The sequence below is a fragment of the Mya arenaria genome, chromosome 14 (genome assembly GCF_026914265.1).
Source record: "Mya arenaria isolate MELC-2E11 chromosome 14, ASM2691426v1".
Taxonomy (NCBI): Eukaryota; Metazoa; Mollusca; class Bivalvia; order Myida; family Myidae; genus Mya; species Mya arenaria.
Window position 1 is genome coordinate 4,180,891 of NC_069135.1, and position 27,656 is coordinate 4,208,546.

Below are 27,656 nucleotides of genomic sequence, written 5' to 3' on the forward strand. Positions count from 1 at the left end.
TCTTACACGGATGGATACTCGTACATGCACTATAACAACCATTGCTTGCACGGATGGATACTCGTACATGTGCAATTACAACCATTGCTTGCACGGATGGATACTCGTACATGCACTATAACAACCATTGCTTGCACGGATGGATACTCGTACATGTGCAATTACAACCATTGCTTGCACGGATGGATACTCGTACATGCACTATTACACCCATTGTTTGCACGGATGGATACTCGTACATGTACTATAACAACCATTGCTTACACGAATGGATACTCGTACATGTACATGTGCAACCATTGCTTACACGGATGGATACTCGTACATGTACTTGTACAACCATTGCTTGCACGGAAGGATACTCGTACATGTACTTGTACAACCATTGCTTGCACAGATGGATACTCGTACATGTACTTGTACAACCATTGCTTACACGGATGGATACTCGTACATGTACAAGTACAACCATTGCTTGCACGGATGGATACTCGTACATGTACTTGTACAACCATTGCTTGCACGGATGGATAATCGTACATGTACTTGTACAACCATTGCTTGCACGGAAGGATACTCGTACATGTACTTGTACAACCATTGCTTGCACGGATGGATACTCGTACATGTACATGTACAACCATTGCTTGCACGGAAGGATACTCTTACATGTACTTGTACAACCATTGCTTGCACAGATGGATACTCGTACATGTACTTGTACAACCATTGCTTACACGGATGGATACTCGTACATGTACTTGTACAACCATTGCTTGCACGGATGGATACTCGTACATGTACATGTACAACCATTGCTTGCACGGAAGGATACTCGTACATGTACTTGTACAACCATTGCTTGCACAGATGGATACTCGTACATGTACTTGTACAACCATTGCTTACACGGATGGATACTCGTACATGTACTTGTACAACCATTGCTTACACGGATGGATACTCGTACATGTACAAGTACAACCATTGCTTACACGGAAGGATACTCGTACATGTACTTGTACAACCATTGCTTGCACAGATGGATACTCGTACATGTACTTGTACAACCATTGCTTACACGGATGGATACTCGTACATGTACAAGTACAACCATTGCTTGCACGGATGGATAACTGTACATGTACTTGTACAACCATTGCTTGCACGGATGGATACTCGTACATGTACTTGTACAACCATTGCTTGCACGTATGGATACACGTTCATGTACATGTGCAACCATTTCTTGCCCGGATGGATACTCGTACATGTACTTGTACAACCATTGCTTGCACGGATGAATACTCGTACATGTACTTGTACAACCATTGCTTGCACAGATGGATACTCGTACATGTACAAGTACAACCATTGCTTACACGGATGGATACTCGTACATGTACTTGTACAACCATTGCTTGCACGGATGGATACTCGTACATGTACTTGTACAACCATTGCTTGCACGGATGGATACACATTCATGTACATGTGCAACCATTTCTTGCACGGATGGATACTCGTACATGTACTTGTACAACCATTGCTTGCACGGATGGATACTCGTACATGTACTTGTACAACCATTGCTTGCACGGATGGATACTCGTACATGTACTTGTACAACCATTGCTTGCACGGATGGATACTCGTACATGTACTTGTAAAACCATTTCTTACACGGAAGGATACTCGTACATGTACTTGTACAACCATTGCTTGCACAGATGGATACTCGTACATGTACTTGTACAACCATTGCTTGCACGGATGGATACTCGTACATGTACTTGTACAACCATTGCTTGCACAGATGGATACTCGTACATGTACTTGTACAACCATTGCTTGCACGGATGGATACTCGTACAAGTACTTGTACAACCATTGCTTACACGGATGTATACTCGTACATGTACTTGTAAAACCATTTCTTACACGGATGGATACTCGTACATGTACTTGTACAACCATTGCTTGCACGGATGGATACTCGTACATGTACTTGTACAACCATTGCTTACACGGATGGATACTCGTACATGTACTTGTACAACCATTGCTTGCACAGATGGATACTCGTTCATGCACTTGTAGAACCATTGCTTGCACGGATGAATACTCGTACATGTACTTGTACAACCATTGCTTGCACGGATGGATACTCGTACATGTACTTGTACAACCATTGCTTGCACGGATGGATACTCGTACATGTACTTGTACAACCATTGCTTACACGGATGGATACTCGTACATGTACTTGTACAACCATTGCTTACACGGATGGATACTCGTACATGTACTTGTACAACCATTGCTTGCACGGATGGATACTCGTACATGTACTTGTACAACCATTGCTTACACGGATGGATGCTCGTACATGTACTTGTACAACCATTGCTTATACGGATGGATACTCGTACATGTACAAGTACAACCATTGCTTGCACGGATAGATACACGTTCATGTATATGTGCAACCATTGCTTGTACGAGTATGTAGCGTACAAGAATAACAACGCTGGGGTGCCGAGGATGAAGTATAAGTACAACCTCTCCACTATTGTTCATACCGGACGCCATTTGCAATTATAATAGTGTTTAATATCATCATTAATTTAAATAAATTGTGGATCGAGAATGATTGCATGTACTATTGTACTGGGGTGGCTGACGTCATAGTAAATAATGATTTTATTTATACGGCCTAGAATATTTTTTTTATTAGGTTTATATAAGAATGTCATTTTTATCCAAGCGGAATGGTGTTAAAACTATCTTTTGTACAAGCATTTAATGTTTTAAACTACATATTGAAAAATAATATATATATATATTTTTCAAACTGACTATAAAAACGGTAGGGTCGGCGCCTATTCCGTAGGTAGGGTCGGGTTACCCGATCAAAATGTATTTTTTTATTAGTCCTAATGGGAAATTATGATTCCAATTACAATGTATTAACATGTACTATATCCCTCCTCCACATCAAATCGGATGAAAACAGTTTGGATATTATCAAGTTTGCGTTCCGTGCTTACTTCTTTAGTGCGATTAGGTGTGCATGTCGTTTTCACTGCAATTTGGCTGGTTTAGTGAATACGGTTAGTGTGTTTTTATTAATTCATGGAATTGAACAATACTGTTTACTGCAAAATTATTTGGAAATTTTAGATCAAGGAATTAGTTTAAATAACATAAACTATGGCTGACAGTCTGCGTCATGTTAGTCCATATAGTCCGGTCGAACAAAGCAGGTGTCGTATGTTTAAGAAAAAGACACTTATCCTTTTTACAAATAATTGATTAAAAAAGTTTGCCGAAAACACATAACTTACCATGCTTATCTTTCTTTTAATATTGTTTTGAAATTTAATATAAATCTGCAAAACGGGTTGGTATGTATAAAAACATATTTACACTTAAACGCAAAAATCTAACGTATCCACTTTTTAAACATCTCACTTCAGAATGCTGACATGACAAATAAACCAAATGTGAAAAATAATTAATATAAGAAATACATAATTTTATATATATAGTAGTATAAGTAGTAGTAGTAGTAGTAGTAGTAGTAGTAGTAGTAGTAGTAGTAGTAGTAGTAGTAGTAGTAGTAGTAGTAGTAGTAGTAGTAGTAGTGGTAGTAGTGGTAGTAGTGGTAGTAGTGGTAGTTGTTGTTGTTGTTGTTGTTGTAGTAGTAGTATGCATTCCGAGACTTCTGCACGCAAACATGGTGAAAGTATAGATAACATATTTTTGGACCAGAAACGTTTTTTGATTTTCGCTATAAAAAACAAAAATTTATTTGTTGTAAGAATTTGCCCACGATTTTTTATAAAAATATAAAATGCTCAATATATCGCTCAGTAATCAAGTAAAGTGTACAATTTTTCCATTTGCCTTAGCTATGTTTTGTAAACATGAAAATAACAAACTTACAGCAATAATCGTATCTGAATCGAGATGTAATTTGCTTTCCCGCAAACCAAATGTGACGTCACAAACCACGTGCTATGTCCACACTGTCAAAAGTGTGTTCCCCGCAATAATGAACAGTGCCTCAAACTAGGAAGCGGCCTCGAGGAAATGCTCTATATAGCTGGTACTAACCTCTAAAAATATTAGGTTTGGCCAGTACATTTCGCCGTACTTTTTTGATAGGCTATGAGGTCCCAGTCCCAAGAAGAGCGCACAGATAAGGAAGTATCTATCATCATGGACAAAGAGTGTTGAAAAATAAAGATAGACCATTTTCTTTGATTAAGTGACACTGATTTCAGGTAAAAAAATACCATTTAAGTTAGAAAATGTTGTTAAATATTGTAATGTATTTTCTACCTTCATGTCAAGAATCTGAAATGGTGTAACACGCAGTATTTTGATTGTATTCTTTCAAAATAGCAAATGTCTGAATGGGGAAACGAAAATAGCAAGCAGTAATTTTGATTTCTTTGATTGTTTTGCAGACTTATTTATTTTATACTATTCTTTGACGACTTTTTAAAAAAACAAATTATTTCAGAGGTCATGTCTTTACTTGTTGCTAGCATAGACTTTGGGACAACATATTCCGGCTGGGCGTTTTCGTTCAGACATGAATTCGAAAGTGACCCTACAAAAGTATCTGCGAAAAACTGGTCTGGCGGACAACTCGTTTCACAGAAAGGTTAGATCAGGAATTTTAATATAACACTAACTCTACTGATATTATAGCCGACACCATATGTTTCAGTTATTAATTCATTTGTGCTTTGGAACATTTGTTTTTCCTTAATGAATAAAGGATACAACTATTCTGGAATTTGAATGAAAAATCCTGTATCAGACTATTTCCGTGAACACAAATCATACTTTGCACTCTTACAGGACCTACATGCGTGTTGATTCGTCCTGATGGGAAAACGTTGGAGGAGTTTGGCTACGAAGCCGAGAACAAGTATGCTGAGCTGGCTATTGATGAGTGCCACAAGCAGTGGTACTACTTTCGAAGATTTAAGATGAAGTTGTTTAATCAAGGGGTAAGAATACAATTTTTCTTTAAGTTTATAAACGTGTGCATGTGTGTCCGCGACGTGTTCTCTTGTACTTTCAAAAAGTAAAAAAAGTAAACGATTCTAGAGTGATTCAAATCAGTTTTTCATCAGAACTGATCTAAAGATTGACATATTTATAGAATGTGTTGTTTTATACAATCGCTCTCCAACTATCTTAACATTTTTTCAAGGGAGTTGGACGTAAACTCATGCTTAAGGATGAAACCGGAAAGAAAGGTCTTCCAGCTAAAATTGTGTTTTCGGGGGCAATTAGGTATTTAAAGAACGATTTGATTAAACAATCCGAGAAAAGAATATCAGGAGGTGGACTCACCGATGCTGACATTAAGTGGGTACTGACAGTTCCTGCAATCTGGAATGATGCTGCCAAACAGTTCATGCGAGAAGCAGCGGAAGAAGTATTGCAACTTTTATTTATCTCTAGCTTAGTCTCAAGAGCGTTTACTATTTATATTTATAAATAAATGACATATAAAGGTGCATACGTTTTCCAGCTCTATTTCTGGGATTTTTCATTTCTCAAAGGCAGGAATTGCAGGCGATAAACTGACGATAGCACTTGAGCCTGAAGCAGCATCAGTGTTTTGTAGACATTTGCCTGTGGATACGACCGCTAGCGCAGTCACCTCATCTTTGGCCTCTTTCAAGGCTGGGACCAAGTATTTAGTGCTCGACGCGGGAGGTATATATATTTTTTATAGTTTATGTCTCATGTGATTTTGATTTTATGTATAGTTCATGTTTTTCTCTTCGTATTCGTTTCAGTACAGGTGCCGTATATTATATTTCGGCGAAGGCTTTAATTACTACACGGCTACAGTCCATTTAGTTTTACATGTTTTGAATGAAATACTTTAGTGCAATTTAAATATCTCGGTGCACTGTCGTAAAGTTGTTTCAACATGAGAACGTTATGCTTGAACATGTTCTATAATTGATTAGGGGGAACTGTAGACATAACGGTCCACGAGGTTGGTGGAAGCGGTGAGTTAAAGGAACTGTACAAGGCCAGCGGAGGAGCATGGGGCGGAACAAAGGTGGACGATGCATATGAAAAGTTCTTAGTTGAAATAACAGGTACTGTACAAGTTATAATGTTAAGAAATAATTTCGTTTGCTACCTATGAGTCACGCTTTGGAACATAGTAAATAACCTGATCTTGCCTGTAGTTTAATTTGTTTTGTTTGCTTTTAATATAAATTATGTGGTTAATATCATACCGATTATAAAACAGGTCCGAAATATTCCAACACAAATAAACTATAATAATATTAAGAAGAGTAATGTCACAACATTTTAAAGTACCCTATGAATAAAAATTGAAATATTTTTAAGACTTATTTTTTAATAAACGTGCGTTTGTTATTTATGCATGCATTTCACTATAGGACTTGGTGTAATGGGCGCTTTCAAGGAAAGTCATATGGAAGACTATATTGACCTGTTTCGTGACTTTGAAATCAAGAAGAGGGACATATCTACGAAGAAGAGTGGCGGAAAGATTAATCTTCGCATGCCTCTGGCATTGGTTGAAACCGTCAAGGAGGTCACTGGCAAAACAATCAAGGAAACCATTTTGGGTTCAGCGTACGGAGAGCGCATAAAGCATCATGGGGACAAAATCCGAGTTGACGCCGATATAGTCATTGAGCTGTTTGACGAACCAGTTACCAGTATTCTAAGTCACGTTTCCACTCTTCTAAAAGAATCTGCTGTGCGGGGATGCAGCAAGATTGTCATGGTTGGTGGATTTTCAGAATCGCCAATATTGCAGGAACGAGTCCAGAAACGTTTTTCTGGAATGTCTGTCATCGTCCCGAACGAAGCTGGGCTTGCTGTGTTGAAAGGCGCGGTGATATTCGGACACAGTCCGACTACTATTGCTGAAAGGGTTTGTAAGTTTACGTATGGGTATGGCTCAACCCATGTTTACTCTGAGACATGTTCGCACCCAAAAGGAAGACGTGAAACAGACGAGAATGGCGATTTAAGATGCTACGATATATTTGTAAGACGGGCAAGGGTAGGTGAAAAAGTAAAATTATCACAAGAGGGTCAAGAATCGACAACTACACCAGTTTTTGCGTCTCAAAACACCATTGGATTTGAAATTTACGCTAGCTTAAATCCGAATCCAACTCATACGACTGAAAAGGAATGTTCAAAGATAGGCTATCTAGAAATACCAATCGATGACACTTCACTTGGAAAAGATCGCGAATTCGGCGTTCGTTTTATTTTCGGTGGAACTGAGATTGAGGTGAAAGTGGAAGACAAAGCAGACAAGCGAGTATTTCGAAAAAGAGTGGACTTCCTTGGATAACAATGTAAATGGGTTGCAGGCTCACTACCCAAAATGTAATAATGACATGCTAACGGATGCAATTGGATTGGAATTGACTTGACTCATGTTGGATGAGTAATTAGCAGTTAAGCAGGTTCTAAGACTTATACATTTATTTTTATTTGATTTTGTTGATTTGATTCGGTTTCATGAAATATGTGATACTTTATCATTCGTCTTTGTAGTCGTGATTAGGTGTTTAACTTTGTATATGTTTACATTTTGTACATACTTGTTGACCTATATTGAAGAAATTAAATTTTTAATACCCCATTAATAAGTGAATATGACCGGGTTGCATCTCTTTGGCGTCTGTAATTCAAAGCGAGAACAAAACTTATATACGTTTGATGTATTCAATGCCTCAAACAAAACTTTCTATTGAAATGCATTCATTAAACCATATTGTACATACATGTAGATTAGTAGTGGTATGCATACAATACTGTGTTATAATTTGTTATACTCAAGTTGATAAATAAATAATAAATATACGTTTAGAAACATTACATACGAAAGTCCTCTTTTTCACCGATATTCCCAAATAAACAATGTAGCTCTATCGAAATTGCCTTCAAATGCAGTATTCTTTCCTATCAACATGGATTTCATAAAACAATAACTAAAATGGTTCATGGTTTAGAAATAATAAATGTCTTTTTATTCAAGCGTATATTTAGAATTGTAATGGTATCACCATATGACAAAACAAGGTATCCAATTTCTAAATATAACAGGTAAAATATCAAAACAACAACATCAACAAAAAATAGCACATTTGTAAAGACATTTGGAGGATTGCAGTTTAAATCTATGTAAATTCCAATAACAATTTAACATGACGAATCACTGCATTCTTTTATCGCATGGCACATGTGCAAGAACATGGATGATATTTTTAATTATTTTAACACTTCTATAAACAAGCAATACTTTTGTATTATGACTGTATAAAAATGACATCAAAATTTGCGTACCGAAACTGGGCTGACTATTTAAAACTATTATGAACTATAGAGGGAAGGGGCGTTCCATAAACAAACTTCTAATACGAGCAATTTTGTACATATGAAGGATTTAAAATTGCAGTTTAGTTTTGAAAGATCTCTCCAAGGAACAAAACTTCCGATATGATTCTTGATGAAATGGCCTCCGAGGTTGATGATATTTCAAGCAGCTGTTTCCAAAACAATTTTGAACTGCGAGCTTTTATAACTTAACTATATACAATGACCATCTTATATATAATTTTATGTTTGTGTATGGCCAAGACATATTTTTGCTGATATCGCCAAAACGACAGAAAATATAAATTTGTTATATCAACATTTTTACATTGACTATTTTATATAGCTTTTGTATGTGTCTTCTATAAACATAACTTGCATGTAGCCTGTCATCTCAATGATTATAAATTAAGGATCCAAATACAGGAACATGTACGCTCTTAATGAAGTGTCATAAATCTTATTATAACTGGTATTTTTAGTCGAACATATCAAATGAAAATTTCACCCTGAAAACATTATTTTGATATAAGGTTAGAAGAACACAATTATCAGTGAAGCTCTAGAGAATGAACCCAATACGACATTGTCTTCTCTAAAAAAGAATGCAAGCTCAATTCATAGCATATTGCCATGAAAAACATCTCAAAGCTTCTTCTATTACATCAATGGTTTCAGCCTTAGCCTACATTCACAATATGACTGGTTACCAAGACCCTTACAAAGCCTTTGTTATAAAAAAACTGTTGCATGGTTTACGCACAAATTCAACGGCAGACAAACGCCTGCCCATAACTTATGCTTTACTGAAATGCCTTTTATCAGCTTTACCAACTGTTTTGCAGAACCCCTACCTGCAATTACTATGTAAAACTATGTTTCCAACCGCCTTCCTTGCTTTGTTGTGTATTGGAGAGCTAACAACAACCCCTAAAACTTCAGAGAACACAATTTTGGCCTCCAATGTCTCATTCCAATGTACAAACTCAAAAGTGAAGACGGCAAGGCTCAAGCTATTGCATTTCAAACACTCACATGGTCAAAGTGCTACTATTGTTCTTTACAGACAACAAAACAAATCTATTTGCCCAGTACGGTCCCTTCATCAATACTTGAATTCCGCTCAACATATTTCTAAACAGTTATTCCACTTCCCCTGTGGTGGCCCTGTCACAGATGCTTACTTCAGGACAGTACTACGGAAATGTCTGATTTCCTGTAACGTTGACCCCATACACTACACTGCACATTCATTTAGAATTGGTGGGGCAACACATGCTTACAAATCCAATCTGAACGATTCCCGCATCAGGCTGCTTGGCCGATGGAAATCTAATGCTTTCATGAAATATATCCGACCGGCAGCCTGACATAGTTAAATTTCATATCTCGCCATGTCTTTTACTCGCAGTACGCTTATCTCATTCGATCTGTCTTGTTTAGCCAGCAGGTTGCAATATGAATCTTTGTTGGTCTTGCAACTGATTTGTGTATGTTAAAAGTAATATATAGCTCAAAGGTTTATGTTATTAGGGAATAGGGTTGTTGTTGTTTTGTTTTGTTTTTACCCTAAACCTACCAACATTTGTCAAAAACATTATTACAGCCATTTTTGTATGTATTTTTATGTATCTGTCTGGTAGAGCCAGCAGATGGCCTGTCTCTGTACATATCATACATTTACCTTCACATAACATATGACTTATGAGAAACAGTGTTTATTAATCAGCTTTTACGTATTTGACGAGATACAAAGACAATTACCGTATCAATACAAGACAATTGAAGACAATATATGCCAGAACTCGCTCTATATCGACCAAACTCGGCCAATATCGACAAAACTCGCCTAATATGAGTTTACTCCGCTTTGATTGGCTAAAAAACTCGCCTAATATAGGATTTGAGAAATGAGCCAGTTTCATTGGCTGTCGAAACTCGCCTAATATGAGAAATACGCTGGAAATTAATTTTAAAGGTAGCCATTTTGTTTTCCGTTTCCGACTGTTTTGAATATTTTGTGCTTCGTATAAACCTATTTGGCATACATGAACCTATTGAACGATTGAACCACTTTGTACGGTTTGATAATTAACAGTTGTATTTAACCGTTGGTGGATTTTACAACTATTATGATTTTGTACGCCGACAAAATGGACGGCGAAGGTAGGTTACACACCACCATTGTTATTCCCAATATAATTCAATGTACAATTATAATTTTTAGACAACATTTAAAGGCATTTCGAGCGAATGCAGGCTATGATAACCACATATATTCTTAAAGTACAAGCTTTAAATTACCTTTTAAGCCAATAAAAAGGGGGGGGGGTCAAGTTATTCCTAAGAAAAAATCACTCCACTTGAAAAACAAACTCTAAAAATTGCACCGTCCGCCATGACAGATCTTCCAAAATGACCTTTTAACTATAGGGCAGCGGTTTATGCTTTAATCTCTACTCTAAATGATAAATCAAGCAAGAATAGATACTTAAGGTATAAAAGTTTCAGGAATAATGATAGTTTTGATTTACAGTGTATTGAGCATGTGAAAACATGTCTATCAATCATAAGAACATTTTTATTTTATTGAGAATTTTCCACACACCGGAAGTACATATGACGTAATGGTGACGTCATTCCTGAAACATTTGACGTGTTGGCAAACGATTTACAAAATTAAGACGAAAATACATGCTTCCTTACAATGTACAGTGCTTTGATCATAAGTATGTGCAATGTCACTAAAAGGATGCATGTCAAAATCAGCAAAGTCAAGTCAAGAAAAGGAGACACCATTAATTAATAAGGGATAAATACGGCTTCAATGTGAACTAAAGGTAAGTTATAAGAATGTTTTCAACCAAAATGGTAATAGTTAATTAATAAAATACTTATTAATTAGGTGATTTCACGTTGGCCCAGTTATTTGTCCTCGGTCAGCTGTATTTGCCTTCGCCCTTTCGGGCTCAGACAAATACAGCTAACCTCAGACAAATAACTAGGCCAATATGAAATTACCTTATAAATAACATTATATTCTTAACTGCCTCATTTTACAGTCTGGTAGAGCCAGCTGATGTGTTGCTAGTGTATTTATGTCTTCGGGAGTTATCCCTCCATTCTCGTAGAGTTGCTGCTCCCGGTCTGGTCGAGCCAGCCGGATAGTAATGTCTTTCATCAATGTTGCATGCATATAAATGATCTTTTTTATCTTTATTTGAGTGGCGTATTTACACCACTCTGGTGGAGCCAGCTGGTCTTGTCCATTTCCTTTTTATTGCATCATTGTCTAGTCATCTGTCTTGTTTATAGTATCTTTTATGCTTATTTTTTATCTTTAAACCACGTGTCTAATTTCAGCCAATCAAGGCACTCTTATTCCATAACTGTTCGTTAAGATACAAAGCGGAACCACGCGAACAAAAATTGAAAACCACCTTCTCCTCTCCTCCTCTCCTACAGTGTAAGACAATGGCTCACCACACTGATTATATAAGTTCTTATTCCTTTTGTTTTTATATTTGTTCTTTCATTGTTTTCATGGGCGGTTTATTAGCTGGCCAGATATGGAAAAATAACTTAAAATACGGCATTCTAGAATAAATGAATGCCCTTATTTCAATGCAAACATGTGTTGTTATTATTTCCATACATAGTGAAACCAGGTTGTCAATTACTCCGAAAACAATAGAACATTAAATTTAATGCATCAATAAAGAGCAACTTATCATTGGCTCAGCATAGCGGTCGACGAACTCTATAAAGGCATTGCAACTGTCTTGTTCAAAATCAGTCTACGATCTCAATCTGGATATCAGAGGATCTTAACCTACCAGACATTGACTGGGCCAGTAACTCCCTCAGTGGTCACCAATAAAGGAAAACAATTAATCAGTATCTTCCCCTTGAGCCAAAATTAGGCCTCTCGCAGGACGTTGACACGAGGATCTAACACCCTTGATGTGTTCTTTACAAACCGCCCATAACTCATAAACGGATGTACAGGAATACGAGGCATCAGCGATCACTACGAAATATTCGTTGACAATCATATGTGTGCAACCAGAATGAAACAGCCAGCTCGTTTATTATACATGTGGGTAAGACGGACACAGCCAAAATTATACAGAAATACAGAGCTCTTTCAGATACCATCACCAAGGCAATTATTCCAACCTGTAATATTGACATAATCTAGAACATCTTCGAAGAGGTCTGTCAGCAAATCATCAATGGCGATGTCTCTACAAGACAGAGCCCCAAATGATTAGCCAGCTTTGGGTCTCAAGAGATGTTCGGTGCCTAACAAGCCTACAAAAACGCTGGTTCCGTCGTGCAAAGAGGTCTGGCTCTAGCACTGATAATTCAAATACCAGAGAACGATTGGTCAAGACCGACATGTATGAAGAACCGCCCATAACAGCCATGTAAATGTGGGGGGTTTTGTCGGATGACAACATAAACACAGAAGTTTTCTGGGGCTACATCATGTCAAGAATAAATACAACCTGTGTGTTTCATAAATAAAGAAAGATGGTCTTACATTCTACGATGCACAACAGAAAGCTGACCTCCTCAGTAACCAGTTCCCTTCGGTGTTCACTGATGTAGAGCTATCAAACCGCCCTTCTCTCGAAGCAGGCCCCACATCTTCCACGAATCCCATCAACGTAACAGTACAAAAACTCCTAAAACCAAATAAAGGAGGAGGACCCTACAAAATTCCCGCGCGCCCTTCTAAAACTAGTTGCAAAAGAATTGTCTCCTGGCCTTACATCACTCATCCAAGTTTCCCTTAACAAAGGGCAAAACCCTTTCGACTGGAAGTCAACCATAGTATCACCAGTATTCAAGAATGGACTTCGCTGAACATCATCCAACTGCCGTCCGATTTCACTCACTGCTATGTTCTGCAAAGTCCTTGAACACATCGGGTTTAGTAAAGTTATTTTACATTTGGGTGCTTTCTATACATCCTTACATACAATCAACATTGTTTTCGCCGCAGTCGATCCTGTAAAACTCCACTTATCTAACCAATAAACGATCTCTCCACAACTCACAATTCGATGCAATTCTACCTGACTTTACCAAAACCTTCGATAAAGTACCACATCAATGACTACTACAGAAGCTTGACCACAATAGTGCCCGTGGTCCCCACACATAACTTGATAAACAGCTTCCTGTCAGCCCGTACCCAGCGTGTCGTCCTTGGCACCAGTTGCATCAGGTGTTCCCCAGCTACTTTTCCTCCCATACATCAATGATATCCCTACCCGACCGAAGTCAACTGTTAGACTGTTTGCTGATGACTATTTGCTCTACAAGACTATTAGGAATCAAGAAGACGCTTATTAACTACAAGAATATCTTGACAACCTCCAGGCCTTGGAGCGTGACTGGGAGATGTCGTTCCATCCGGAAAAGTGTGAAGTCATCAAAGTCAGCACTAAATGCAATCTTATGTAACTGGTGCTGAGGCAAATCAAAAGCCGTCAAGGCCGACACGCTGGATACGGGCTGAGAGGAAGCTGTTAATCAAGTAATGTTTGGGGACCATGTAGTTCAATAGTTAAATACAGTCAGCCCAGTTTCGGTACACAAATTTTGATGTAAAGTGTGTACAGTCATAATACAAAAGTATTGCTTGATTATAAAAGTGTTAAAAGTACCATCCATTTTCTTGCACATGTGCCATGAGATAAAGGAATGCCGTGATTCGTCATGTTAGAATGTTTTTGGAATTAACATAGATTTAAACTGCAGTCCTTCAAAGAAATGAATGAATGAATGAAAGTCTTTATTTACAGAGGGTAACCCAATTAGTGTAAACTAATCTTCCTTGGGGCCCTCTAAAGCAATATTTACATACATACAAATACATAATTATATAGCAATATAACAATCAGCATAACAAATTCAAAGTTAGCATTATTCATAAACATGATCAACATGATAACAATGTTACACAACAACATAATACATACATATGGTGGCAGAGGTTTAACTTACAGACTTACATATGGCCATATTTACAATTTTAGCTTTATGACTGTTGATTCGAATTTATCCACTTAATTTACTGTAAAACTTTTAATACTTTCGCTCTGTCTTATTTCATTTGGAATGTTATTCCATACTTTTACCCCAGAGTACGACATACTCCCTTTAAAAAGTTCTATATTTGGTTTGGGTATTAAAAAATCCGATTTATTTGAAGAACGTAAATGATTTGGACGCCTGACATTGTAATTGAACATATTTTGAATATATGACGGGACTGCATTTTGCGATACCCTGTACATAAATTTGGCTTTATGAAGTGAAACCCTCTGTTCAATATTAAGAGAATTAATTATATTCAAAGCCTCGCTTAAAGTGGTATATTGTTCACCTAGAATGATACGACATGCTCTTCGTTGTAATCGCACTAAAACCTGGATATTTGATTGTTTTGTACTACCCCAAATGATACTACAATAGTCAAGATGTGGTTGGACATAGGCTTTGTAAAACATTATCCTATAATTAACAGGAATAAATACTTTAATTCTTGATAATAGCCACAAATTACTAGATATTTTCTTCCTAAGAAATTTTATATGCGTATCCCATTTAAGGTTTTCATTTATATATATGCCAAGAATTTTATCACCTGTTGTGATTTCCAGATTTAAGTCTTTATATTTCAAATTTAGAGGTTGATTAACTAATTTTGTCCGCTTCTGGGGTGTCGTTATCAATATTACTTTTGTTTTTGAAGCATTTAATACCATACCATTGTTTAGACACCATGTACTGACGTTATTCAAAGCAGCTTGTAAATTCATTTCAACTTCAAATTTAGATTTATTTGTGTCATATATTGTAGTATCATCTGCATACATATCAACGTTTGAAACATTTTCCTGTACATACATAGGCAAGTCATTTATGAATAAAATAAATAAAAGAGGCCCTAGAATAGACCCTTGCGGGACCCCGCATGTCGTAATTTGCTTATCAGAGAGAACACCGTTTAAGTTCACCGCTTGAGTTCTATTTGTAAGATAAGACTTGAACCATTTAATAGTATCATCTCCACATTTGTAAATTTGTATTTTTTTAATAGTATTTCGTGGGAACATAAATCGAATGCTTTAGAAAAATCTAACATAACAACGCCTACAAATTCTCCATCATTTAAAGCTGTTAACCATTTATCTATCATACATACTAATGCGGTTTCGCAGCTATGTTTTTTTCTAAATCCACTTTGGGATTTACATAATAATTTATAATGATTAAGGTAATTAACAAATGAATCATGCACATGTTTTTCAATCAATTTTGAAAGAGTAGGTAAAATTGATATTGGCCTATAGTTATTTACATCATTTGATGAACCTTTTTTAAATAAAGGATTAACTTTGGCGCATTTCCATTCATCTGGGAAAACACCTTGTTTTATACTACAATTTATAACATACGTAAGACTATTTGATATAACATCGGCTGATAATTTTAAAAGTGTTGGCCCTATTTGGTCAAGTCCTGTAGCTTTGGATACATCTAAATTATTTAACATTTTACGCGTTTGGGATTCCGTAATCAGAGGAATGTGAAAATATATATGATCAGGAACTTTTGTTTTTACAAAATCATTTACTTTATTAAAATTTGAAGTTGGAATAGGTTCTTTTAAGTTAGCTGCTACGTTTACAAAAAAGTTATTAAAATTATTTGCAATATCTTGGTTATCAGTAATATCTATTCCATCTTTATGAATGTTTTTTATTAAATTACAGTTGTTTGTCTTTTTTGTAGACGCACCATGTTCTTTAAATATTTTCCAAACTGTTTTAGGGTCTGATTTTCCTTCCTCAATTTTTCTTTTATAAGATTCTTTTTTAGAATTATCTATCAATGTACAAATTTTATTTCTTGAAACTCTGTAGTTATCCATATCATTTTTAGCCTTAAATTTATCACGTTTTTTAATTTCATCTAAAATATCAGGTGTAAACCAATCTGGTTGTTTTATGTGTTTAACTCTGTAAATTCTAATTGGGACGTGATTATCTACAACACTTGAAAAATTAGATACCCAAGTGTGAAGTACTTCATTAGTATCAGTGTTGTTTAGATTACCCCAGGGGATTCTGATAAGATCTGATAAAAATGACTCCTCTGAAAATGACCTAAATGATCTGTATTTTATAAAATTATGTGAATTGATTTTTTCTTTATAATTTAACTTTCTTGTACATAGGATCGGATAATGATCGCTAATTCCTATTTTGGGCACGCTTACATTACATATATTTTGATCACAATTAGTATAAATGTGGTCTATTAAAGTTTTTGAAGTTGAACATTCACGCGTCGGCTGCTTAATTAACTGTTTTAATCCTAGTGATAAAATATAGCTAGACCATTCATCATTTATTTTGGAATTTAATAAATCTCGATTTATATCGCCTAAAATTATTATTTCTTTTTCTTCAAGTTGAACATTTTCTATATGAGTGTCAAATATTTCTTTCCATGCAACTTTAGATTCTGGATGCCTGTAAAGTGAACCAATTAAAAAAGATTTACATTTTGTTGGCATAATTTCTAACCAAATTATTTCTATATCATCTCCTTCTAAATCTAATCGTCGTATGCAATTTACGTTTTGTTTTACATATACTGCCAAACCTCCACCGCCATTGAATAAACGGTCGCGACGAAAAGGTACTTGATATCCATCTATATGAAATGTATCATATCTGTCAACAATGTGCTTATTTTTGTTGATGTTGTTGTTCTGATATTTTACCTCTTACATTTAGAAATTGGATACCTTGTTATGGTATTAGCATCACAATTTTAAATATACGCTTGAATAGAAAGACATACATTAATTTTAAATCATGAACCATTTAAGTTATTGTTTTATGAAATCCATGTTGATAGGAAATATTTGGATTCAACTTACGAATAAATTTACGAGGCAATTTAGATAGAGCTACATTGTTTATTTGGGAATATCGGTGAAAAAGAGGACTTTCGTACGTAGACATTTCAAAAGGTATATTTATTTATCAACTGGAATATAACAAATTATAACACAGTATGCGTATACCACTACTAATCTGCATGAGCAATATGAATGCATTTAATGAATGCATTTTAATAGAAAGTTCTATTGGTCTGAGGCAGACAATACACCAATACGTAAAAAAGTTGTGTTCTCGCTTTTTGTTTTATCGGCGGCAACGTGATGCAATCTGGTCAATATTCAGTTATTAATGGGGTATTGAAAAATGAATTTCTTCAATACATGTCAACAAGTATGTACACAATGTAAACATATAAAAAAATAAAAAAAAAAATAATCGCGACTACAAAGACGAATAATTAACTATCACATGTTTCATAAAATTAAAATGATATTCACTCAACAAAATCAAATAAAAACATATATATAAGTCTTGAAATCCGTTTATCTGCATATTGCACATCCAACATGATTCAAGTCAATTCCAATCCTAATGCATGCTTTCGGCATGTCATTATGTTCAGTAGAATTTATTGAAAACGTCTATAAAACGTATCAAAATTTTGGCAGTGAGCATGCAAACCATTTACATTGTTATCCAAGGAAGTCCACTCTTTTTCGAAATACTCGCTTATCTGCTTTGTCTTCCACTTTCACCTCAATCTCAGTTCCACCAAATATGAAACGAACGCCAAATTCGCGAGCTTTTCCAAGTAAAGTGTCGTCGATTGGTATTCTTAGTTTGCCTATCTTTGAACATCCCTTTTCAGTCGTATGACTTGGATTAGGATTTCTGCTAGCGTAGATTTCAAATCCAACGGCCTTTTGAGATGCCGAAACAGGTGTAGCTGCTGATTCTGGACCCTCTTGTGATAATTTTACTTTTTCGCCTGCCCTTGCCCGTATTTTAAATATATCGTAGCATCTCATATCTCCATTCTTGTCTGTTTCACGTCTTCCTGTTGGGTGCGAACATGTCTCAGAGTAAAGATGGGTCGTGCTATACCCATACGTTAACTTACAAACCCTTTCAGCGATAGTAGTCGGACTGTGTCCGAATATCACCGCGCCTTTCAACACAGCGAGCCCTGCTTCGTTCGGTACGATGACAGACATTCCAGAAAAACGTTTCTGGACTCGTTCCTGCAATATTGGCGATTCTGAAAATCCACCAACCATGACAATCTTGTTGCAGCCACGCACAGCAGATCTGTTTAAAAGAGTGGACACGTGGTTTAGAATGCTGGTAACTGGTTCGTCAAACAGCTCAATGACTATTTCGGCGTCAACTTGGATTTTGTCCCCATGATGCTTGATGCGCTCTCCGTACACTGACCCAACAATGGTTTCCTTCATTGTTTTTCCAGTGACCTCCTTGACGGTTTTAACCAATGCCACCGGCATGCGAAGAATAACTTTTCCGCCACTCTTTTTCGTAGATATATCTCTCTTCTTGATTTCAAAGTCGCGCAACAGGTCAATATAGTCGTCCATGTGATTTTCCTTGAAAGTGCCCATTACACCAGGTCCTATAGTAAAATGCATGATTAAAATAATAGACACACTTGTGTTTATTAAAAAGGATGTCTTAAAATTGTTTCAGATAATAATTATTCATAGAGTATATCCAAATGATGTGACATTACTCTTCTTAATTTTTTTAAAGTTTCATTATCTTTGTGTTGGAATATTTCGGACCTTTTTATAATTTGGGTATGGTGTTATTAATCACACATATTTTATACCAAACAAACTAATTGAACCTACAGGTCAGTTCAGATTATTTCTCCGTTCAAAAGGTAGCAAAATGAAATTATTTCTTAATATTCGAACTTGTACAGTACCTGTTATTTCAACTAAGAACTTTTCATATGCATCGTCCACCTTTGTTCCGCCCCATGCTCCTCCGCTGGCCTTGTACAGTTCCTTTAACTCACCACTTCCACCAACCTCGTGGACCGTTATGTCTACAGTTCCCCCTGATTAATTAAAGTACACGTTTTACCAGTGCAAATATGTAACGTTTAGTTGTTGAAACAACTTAACGATAGTGCACAAAGATATTTTTTTTCAATGAAGTATTTTATTTTTATTTAAGACATGTTAAACTAGATGTTTGAGCCCTGTATTAAAGCCTTCGCCGGGATATATTATACGGCGCCTATACGGTTATGACTACGAGGAGAAAAACATGAACTACACATTACATCAATTTCCTATCAGACATTACATATAAACAGTATATGTACCTCCCGCGTCGAGCACTAAATACTTGGTCCCCGCCTTGAAAGAGGCCAAAGATGTGATTGCGCTAGCGGTCGTGTCCAAAGGCAAATGTCTACAAAACACTGATGCTGCTTCAGGCTCAAGTGCTATCGTCAGTTTGTCGCCTGCAATTCCTGCCTGTGATAAAATTAAAGTCACTGAAATTGAGCTGACAAACGTATATCTTTTTATGCAAGATATTTATAAATCAAACACGCTACCGCTCTTATAACTCAGTAAGTACAGAAATACTTGAAAAGTTAAAATACTTCTTCAGCTGCCTCTCGCATGAACTGTTTGGCTGCATCATTCCAGATTGCAGGAACTGTAAGCACCCAGTTTATGTCAGCATCGGTGATTCCACCTCCTGTTATTCTTTTCTCGGATTCTTTAATCAAATCGTTCTTCAAATACCTAATTGCCCCCGAAAATACAATTTTAGCTGGAAGACTTTTCTGTCCGGTTTCGTCCTCAAGCATGAGTTTCCGTCCAACTCCCTTGAAAATATATTAAGATATGTGAAGAGCCATTGTATACAACAACACATTTTATAAATATGTCAAGCTTTAGATCAGTTATAAAGAAACCTGATTTGAATCACTCTAGAATCCGATTACTTTTTTCTTCTTCTGAGAGCCACAGATAACACGTCACGGGCAGACATACACACATTAATAATCAAAGAACTGATGCACTCTTACCCCTTGTTTAAACAACTTCATCTTAAATCTTCTAAAGTAGTACCACTGCTTGTGACCCTTGTCCAGAGCCATTTCAGCATACTTGTTCTCTGCTTTGTAGCCAAACTCGTCCAACGTTTTCCCATCAGGACAAATCAACACGCATGTAGGTCCTGATTCAAGATTGCAAATTATACTGATTTGTAGTCACGCGAATAGTCTAATGCAGGATTTTTCATTCAAAATTCGGAAAATAAGTGTATCCTTTATACAAACAGAAAAGGCATTTTTACATACATTTCTGCAAACCAATGATATTAGATTGTTGACAAAAAATCAGATCGTTGATTTTCATATTTCCGTTCGAAAATTAATGTTTCATGACTTAAACCGTTACTAACGGTTTAAGAAAAATGCTTTAACATCAATTTTTGAACTTTTAGATAAAAATCTGCGATCTAATTTTTTTCAGCGGTATTACATAACTTGTTTCCACGGATTTTCGCAAAATTTGGCTCGTTCCAAGACAAAAAAAGCTGTCAACACGTTCATTCTGTGAGAGTGTAGCTTTAATACATAAAACATCTGTGATGTCGGCTATAATATCAGTAAATTTAATGTTATAATAAAATTTCTGATCTAGCCTTTCTGTGAAACGAGTTGTCCGCCTGACCAGTTTTTCGCAGATACTTTTGTAGGGTCACTTTCGAATTCATGTCTGAACGAAAATCCCCAGCCCGAATATGTTGTCCCAAAGTCGATGCTAGCAACAAGCAAAGACATGACCTCTGAAATAGTTTAAAATAAGTAGTCAAAGAAAACAGTATAAAATAAATAAATCTGCCAAGCAATCAAAGAAATCTTAAACTTTTGCTTGCTATTTTCGTTTTCCTATTTTAGACACAATCGGAATATTGCGCACTATACAAATTTAGATTTAACTTCATGAATTAAGTAAATACTAGTAATTAGATTATAATAAAAAATAACATTTTCTTACTTAAATGGTAAGATTTACCTGAAATCAATTTCACCAAATCCAAGAAAAGGGTCTCTCTTTATTTGTCAACATTCGCTTTGCTAACGGAGAGTTATGCTTCCTTGTCCGTGCGGTATTCTTGGTACTGGAAGCAAAGAACTGATAAAATACCTATGTACGGTGTAATGAACTTGTCATTCCTAATATTTGAGTTTAAATATACGCGACCAATATAAGCAAGTTCGATGTTTGGTACTTACAAATTAACGTTACATCAGTTATTTTGGTGTTAAGCAATAGCTATGTCGAGCTCATTTCCTGGAGACCGCTTCCCAGATTGACGAACTTTTTATTATTGCGGGGAGTACACTAGTAAGAGTTGTGAAATTGGAAGGATTTTCCATTCTAACATGACAAAGATACATTTTGTTACATATGACATGCTGTAAACAAACTTTAGCAGATGCCATAAACGTACCAACCAGCTATACCGAGAACTTACAGGGGCGTAGGCGTAAAATGAGTCTGTGTTCGTTTAAGTAAAGTTTTGAGTTCGGAACCTTAGATTGCGGTGAAAGTGCGAAAAAAATACCTAGTTTTCGGAAATATTTTTACCTCTCAGGTAGATTTAATTAGATATTGCTGATGAACTAGTGCGCTCTTTCGGCTCTAGTGTCTTAAATTAAGCTGCTTTCGTTTGTTTGTGTGTGTGTTTTGTTTGTATGTAGCGGACAAAACCCTTCGAGGAATTGGTTGTTTACAAATGTGGAAAGCGGGAATCTGGGACATGACGTGCCGTTTTGGCTGAAAATTAATCGTATTATGCTCTATTTTCTTATACAAAGCTAGTAAAATGTTGTTGTTGTTGTTTTATAACCTGACGCTATATTTGCTGCAGTAGAGCCTTCAATTCCATTAGAAAGATGGGATTCAGCTTTCGCACACATAATAGCAGTAATAGTTTCAAAAATAATCCGAAAGGCAGCTGATTTGTTGTAACAAATTTTTCAAAACCTCCGTTCAACATGGGGCCTAAAACCACATAATATGTTTTCGGTATTTTGCACATGTTAGGTTCCGCTTCCGGAAGATGCTTTCCATTTCCGGGTTCTAGGAATATGACGAAAGTTACATAGTGCCCCCCGACACGCCGTGTGCCTTTACTCACACAAGTTTTGAACAAAAGTTTCAAGTTTCAAGTTTAATTCATAATAAACCAGAAGGTCGTAGACCCATGAAGCATAAAGTGCACAATGGTGACAAATACAAATAATATGTAATCGTGCGGTAACATATTAACTAATACATTTTATGACAATGGCTATAATACTAGACTGTTACAAAATGTCTATTTGACATAATGTGAAAAGCTTTGTAAACAAATACACTCAAATTCTTCAATGTTCCTTCATTTTTAGTGTTAATTAACCCTATAAATTTGTGCATACTAGGATGTCGTAAATAATAGGATGGCAAAGAAATTAAAATTAAATTTTAACTCCGGGATTTAAATTATGAGTAATGAGAATGCGTTATACATAATTAATATGTGTTTTTTTTCTTTTTAAATATTAAAGTATTCTAATTGAGTGAGCACTATGGATATGCATATTATGCATATTATGTTTGATTGTTGTACATTTTGTTCGGATTGCTTTTGAACCTAAAAATTGATGATGATATTATTACGGATAAATCTGTATGTGTTATTGAAAACTCTGTTTTTTATTTGTTTGTCGAAAAGAAGACACAAACGGAAAAAAATATCTCACCCAAATATGAAGCCGTGGTTTAAAGGCTCACAATATAGGTGTATGCAAAATTATTATTATTATTTTAATTTAATAATTATCGTGTTTAAATCATTTGACTATAATGATAAAAAATAAATAAATAATAATAACAACTTTATTTAACGAAGGTTACATACTAAGTGTACAATCATTACAGACATACTACTTATTTCCAGCATGGCCTTCACACAAAAAGTATTACAAAAACACATGTACTAAGTTACATATTAAGCAACATACAAAACATACAATCACACTATCACTATCATACATTTCATCGACAAACACAACTCAGTTTAATATGATGATTATAAATTACAATAATTTCATACTGTAAATAATGTAGATATATTCAGTAAAACCACATTCAATCAATATATTTACATATTTGGTAGTATCCAGTACAAGTTGTTGCAAGAATGTCATATACGTACATTAACACAATTCATGTTAACAATGAACTATTTATTATAAGGTGAATTAAATAAAGTGTCAAGATTTTTTGTTCATGTGATAAAATTATTCTGCCAATAAGTAGCCTTTTAATGCATGTTTAAAGGCTGGTAGCTTATCTTGACATTTAATGTATGTAGGAAGATAATTCTAAATTTTCATTGCTTTATAGGCAAATGTATTTTTGATATAGTTTGTTCTAGGTTTTACAACAAAAAGATCCTTGTTTTCTGAAGAACGCAAGTTATAGTGCTCATTTTAGGCAAATGTTAACAATTCTGTGAAGTACGAAGGAGTCAAACATTTCATGCTTTTGAAAACAAGTAATGAAAGATGATAATAGCACCTGTCTTCAAAAGATAGCAACCCAGACTGTTTGAACATGTTTCCACAGTGGCTAGTGCCCGACTTCATTATTAGCTTAATCGCTCTTTTCTGAATATTAGTGATTTTTGTGGTATCTGAGGAATGTGTAAGTCCCCAGACACTACAGCAGTACTCCATGTTTGACATGATATATGCATTATAATACAATGATTCCATCTCGTCTGTTAAATAATATGCTATTCTTGTTAGAAGTGCCAATTTTGAATTAAGCTTATTCACTACAGTCTTAACATGTGTATGCCATGACAATGTCTGATCAACATGCACCCCGAGGACCTTTTGACATTTCACGTTTTCTACTGACAATCCATCTGTTGATAGTTCAAGTTGCAATGCATGTTTTGCCTTATAATTAGTACATAGAATCATACATTTGGTTTTTGATGGATGGATTGACATATTATTTGTCTTACACCAACAGTTCACACTATTAAGACTTTTTTGTAGATCTGATTGAATGCTCAATATACTTGGACCTATTTTGTATAACATGGAATCATCTGCATATAAGTCAATACATGAATTGGAAGAAATTAAAGGCATATCATTGATGTATATTAGAAAAAGTAAGGGACCGAGTATTGATCCTTGAGGGACACCCGACATAGTTTTCATTTTCTCTGAATTTATGTTGTTCCCTTTCACAAATTGCATCCTGTTAGTCAGATAGGACCTAAATAACTTCACAGACCTTTCTGTGAAGTGATAAAGTTTAAGTTTGTGTAAGAGTATTTCATGGTCAACTAAGTCAAATGCTTTTCGGAGATCGAGATAAATGGCCCCTACATAATCACCACTGTCTATACCCTTCAACCAAGTATTTATAAGATGGGTTAATGCAGTCTGACATGAGTGATTTGGACGGAAACCCGACTGATTTTTGTGTATAATATCCGTTCTCTTAAAAAACATTTGCAACTGAGACGCAATATGTCGTTCAAATATCTTTGATAAAGTATTGAGAATGGATATAGGGCGATAATTTCCCGGTTCGTACTTATTTCCTGATTTGTGTATCGGGACAACAGAAGCTTCTTTCAATTTGTCAGGAAATATACCGCTTTCTATACTGTTAATGATGATGGAAGCTATTGTAGATGTTATGTAATCGCCACAATAGCGTAAAATCTTTGGTCCTATTCCATCAGGACCAGTGGACTTTGAAATGTCAAGTTTGTCAATGATGTGCTTTACATGATTGAGGTACAGATAAAACATATTAGCGATCTTTTGGCGCTTTTTAAACTGGGAAATTTATGGTAACGTAGCTAATAATTAAACAAGAACAGTTTATATTTAAAGGCTAATAGTTTTTCATCTGTTCCTAAATCGTATGTTGTCGTTTTTGTTTGTTTTTATAATTAAAGTCAAATAAGTAAAAGATGATAATGCATTTCAACACAAACACACACGCACGCACCCACGCACGCACGCACGCACGCACGCACGCACACACACACAACAACAACAACAACAACATATATATCTTTTCTTAAATAATGTCATTGAAAAGAATAAGATTTTCGCCGGTTAGTCACAAACGTAACAACTTAAGAAAAGACTACAAATAAGTTCTGGAGAATCACTATTGATCGACAATCTTGACCTTAGTTAACCTTTCAGTGATTAGCTGCAAGGCCATAAACTGTGTCCAAGAAATATGTGAAACTGATATTAAGGGCTTTGAATGACAAGGTACAACTGAAACATTATAGAGAACATTTTGTTCAGACTAGAGGAGATATTTAAAAAATACAGAACAATCGTTCACAAAACTTTGTGCTGGTTATAGTTTTGAGCAAAAAGTTCAAATTTTAAATCTTAAGTCAAATATTTGAAAAGAATGAATCTGATTGTCTTGTATTATGGATGAGAGTAATGAGTATAGCTTATTATTATCATGATAAAAATAAAAATAATAGTAATAATAAATAATAATAATAATAATAATAATAGTAATAATAATAATAATAATAATAATAATAATAATAATAAATATTGATAATATTGATAATAATAATAATAATAATAATAATAATAATAATAATAATAATAATAATAATAGTAATAATAATAATAATTATTATTATTATAATAATAAATATTGATAATAATAATAATAATAATAATAATAATAATAATAATAATAATAATAATAATAACAATAATAATAATAAATGATAATAATAATAATTAACATGTGTTTATACATATATATATATATACTTTGTATATTTGTATATTGCACAAAGTCTCGCTGTAATTATGTTTTTCTTATATTAATTATTTTTCACATTTACTTATTTTGTTCATGTTAGTGAAATGTTTGAAAAACACAAGTTTTGATAACTGGATGCGTTAGATTTTTGCGTTTAAGTGTAAATGTGGTCTTATACATACATAATGCTTTTGCTGAATTATACTAAATTTCAAAACAATATAAAAATGATAAGATATGTTAAATGTATTCGGCAATTTTTTCAAATCAATTATTTGTCAAAAGGAAATGTTTTTTTTTTATTTCTTAAACATAAGACACCGGCTTTGTTCGAACGGCCTAAATGGACCGACATGACGCAAACTGTCAGCCATATCTTATGTTATTTAAATTACTTCCTTTTCCTAAACTTCCAAATAGTTTGGCAGTAAACAGAATTGTTCAATTCCATGAATAAGTGAAAACGCAATAACCGCATTCTCTAACCCCCTCCCCTCAACTGTGTTCATAAGACTTTATGTGGAAGAGTTATATAGCTGCATGTTAATGATTGCATTCATAATTACCATTATAAATAAAATCACTATAGTGTATGAGGTCAAAACACTCACACGCACGCACGCACGCACGCACGCACGCACGCACGCACGCACACACACACAATTAGTAAATCACACGTACACTTACACACGCACGCGCACGCACGCACGCACGCACGCACACACACACACAAACACACATTTAGTAAATCACACATACACTTACACACGTACGCACGTACGCACGCACGCACGCACGCACGCACGCACGCACGCACGCACACACACACACACGCACGCACGCACACGCACACACACACACACACACATTTAGTAAATCACACGTACACTTACACGTAACGTTCCGAAACAACTCTAATGCGCGGTATCTTTATATCGTTGATTAATCGTTGGTTTGCAAATGGAAATGGAAGTTCGTTTTGCATGGAATATAAACATTACTGTCGTTGCAACATTTTGCAGTCATACAGCTAGTCAAAGGCCTCTTCGCTGAAGTGGAGCGCCTCTTATAAAACGTGAATTGGGTTTGTACCCGGGAAAAGTTCCTATTTATGGTGAGCTGTCCTGATTTTTTCATGGCTTGCTGTCAGTTTATTGTCTGTAAGTTTTGCTTGATATGCTGTTTGAATTTATTAATTCGTACTTTTTGAAAACAACAACAACACCATGTTTCAGATTTTCCTTATAGTTTGTTTAGAAACAATATCGCAAAACACACTGACATAAAATCACAAACATCACACATTTCTAAATTGATTTAAACTAACACTATGTTTAAAATTTTCGTTTTTTCGGACGTTTTCCAACTTTGAAAAATAAAAACAAAATACGCCTTACAAGTTCATCATCGAATACCCCCAATGCATATGCTACGT

The 27,656-nt window shown here is 35.3% G+C and overlaps 2 protein-coding genes across 2 annotated transcripts; one reads left to right on the plus strand and one right to left on the minus strand.

The window, feature by feature from the left end:
* Positions 1-4,155: 4,155 nt before the first annotated feature.
* On the plus strand, positions 4,156-7,926 carry LOC128216756 (heat shock 70 kDa protein 12B-like). Its single transcript, XM_052923413.1, has 7 exons — positions 4,156-4,289; positions 4,532-4,675; positions 4,876-5,027; positions 5,234-5,461; positions 5,589-5,745; positions 6,006-6,140; positions 6,453-7,926. The coding sequence occupies exons 2-7, from the start codon at positions 4,537-4,539 to the stop codon at positions 7,385-7,387; spliced, it is 1,746 nt and encodes a 581-aa protein (XP_052779373.1). The 5' UTR covers positions 4,156-4,289; positions 4,532-4,536; the 3' UTR covers positions 7,388-7,926.
* Positions 7,927-17,463: 9,537 nt separating this feature from the next.
* Positions 17,464-21,495, minus strand: LOC128216431 (heat shock 70 kDa protein 12B-like). Its single transcript, XM_052922996.1, has 7 exons — positions 21,410-21,495; positions 21,036-21,179; positions 20,413-20,564; positions 19,981-20,208; positions 19,696-19,849; positions 19,291-19,425; positions 17,464-18,975 (listed from the first exon to the last, which is right to left on the minus strand). The coding sequence occupies exons 2-7, from the start codon at positions 21,172-21,174 to the stop codon at positions 18,041-18,043; spliced, it is 1,743 nt and encodes a 580-aa protein (XP_052778956.1). The 5' UTR covers positions 21,175-21,179; positions 21,410-21,495; the 3' UTR covers positions 17,464-18,040.
* Between the last annotated feature and the right edge of the window lie 6,161 nt (positions 21,496-27,656).

What these genes read in the sequence shown, in the direction of transcription:
- LOC128216431 (XM_052922996.1), bottom strand. Translation starts at nt 21,174, where the DNA reads ATGTCTTTGCTTGTTGCTAGCATCGACTTTGGGACAACATATTCGGGC. An exon ending in ACAACTCGTTTCACAGAAAG is followed by an intron (nt 20,565 to 21,035) that starts GCTAGATCAGAA and finishes ATCTTGAATCAG; the next exon opens with GACCTACATGCGTGTTGATT. An exon ending in TGAAGTTGTTTAAACAAGGG is followed by an intron (nt 20,209 to 20,412) that starts GTAAGAGTGCAT and finishes TATATTTTCAAG; the next exon opens with GGAGTTGGACGGAAACTCAT.
- LOC128216756 (XM_052923413.1), top strand. Translation starts at nt 4,537, where the DNA reads ATGTCTTTACTTGTTGCTAGCATAGACTTTGGGACAACATATTCCGGC. An exon ending in ACAACTCGTTTCACAGAAAG is followed by an intron (nt 4,676 to 4,875) that starts GTTAGATCAGGA and finishes GCACTCTTACAG; the next exon opens with GACCTACATGCGTGTTGATT. An exon ending in TGAAGTTGTTTAATCAAGGG is followed by an intron (nt 5,028 to 5,233) that starts GTAAGAATACAA and finishes CATTTTTTCAAG; the next exon opens with GGAGTTGGACGTAAACTCAT.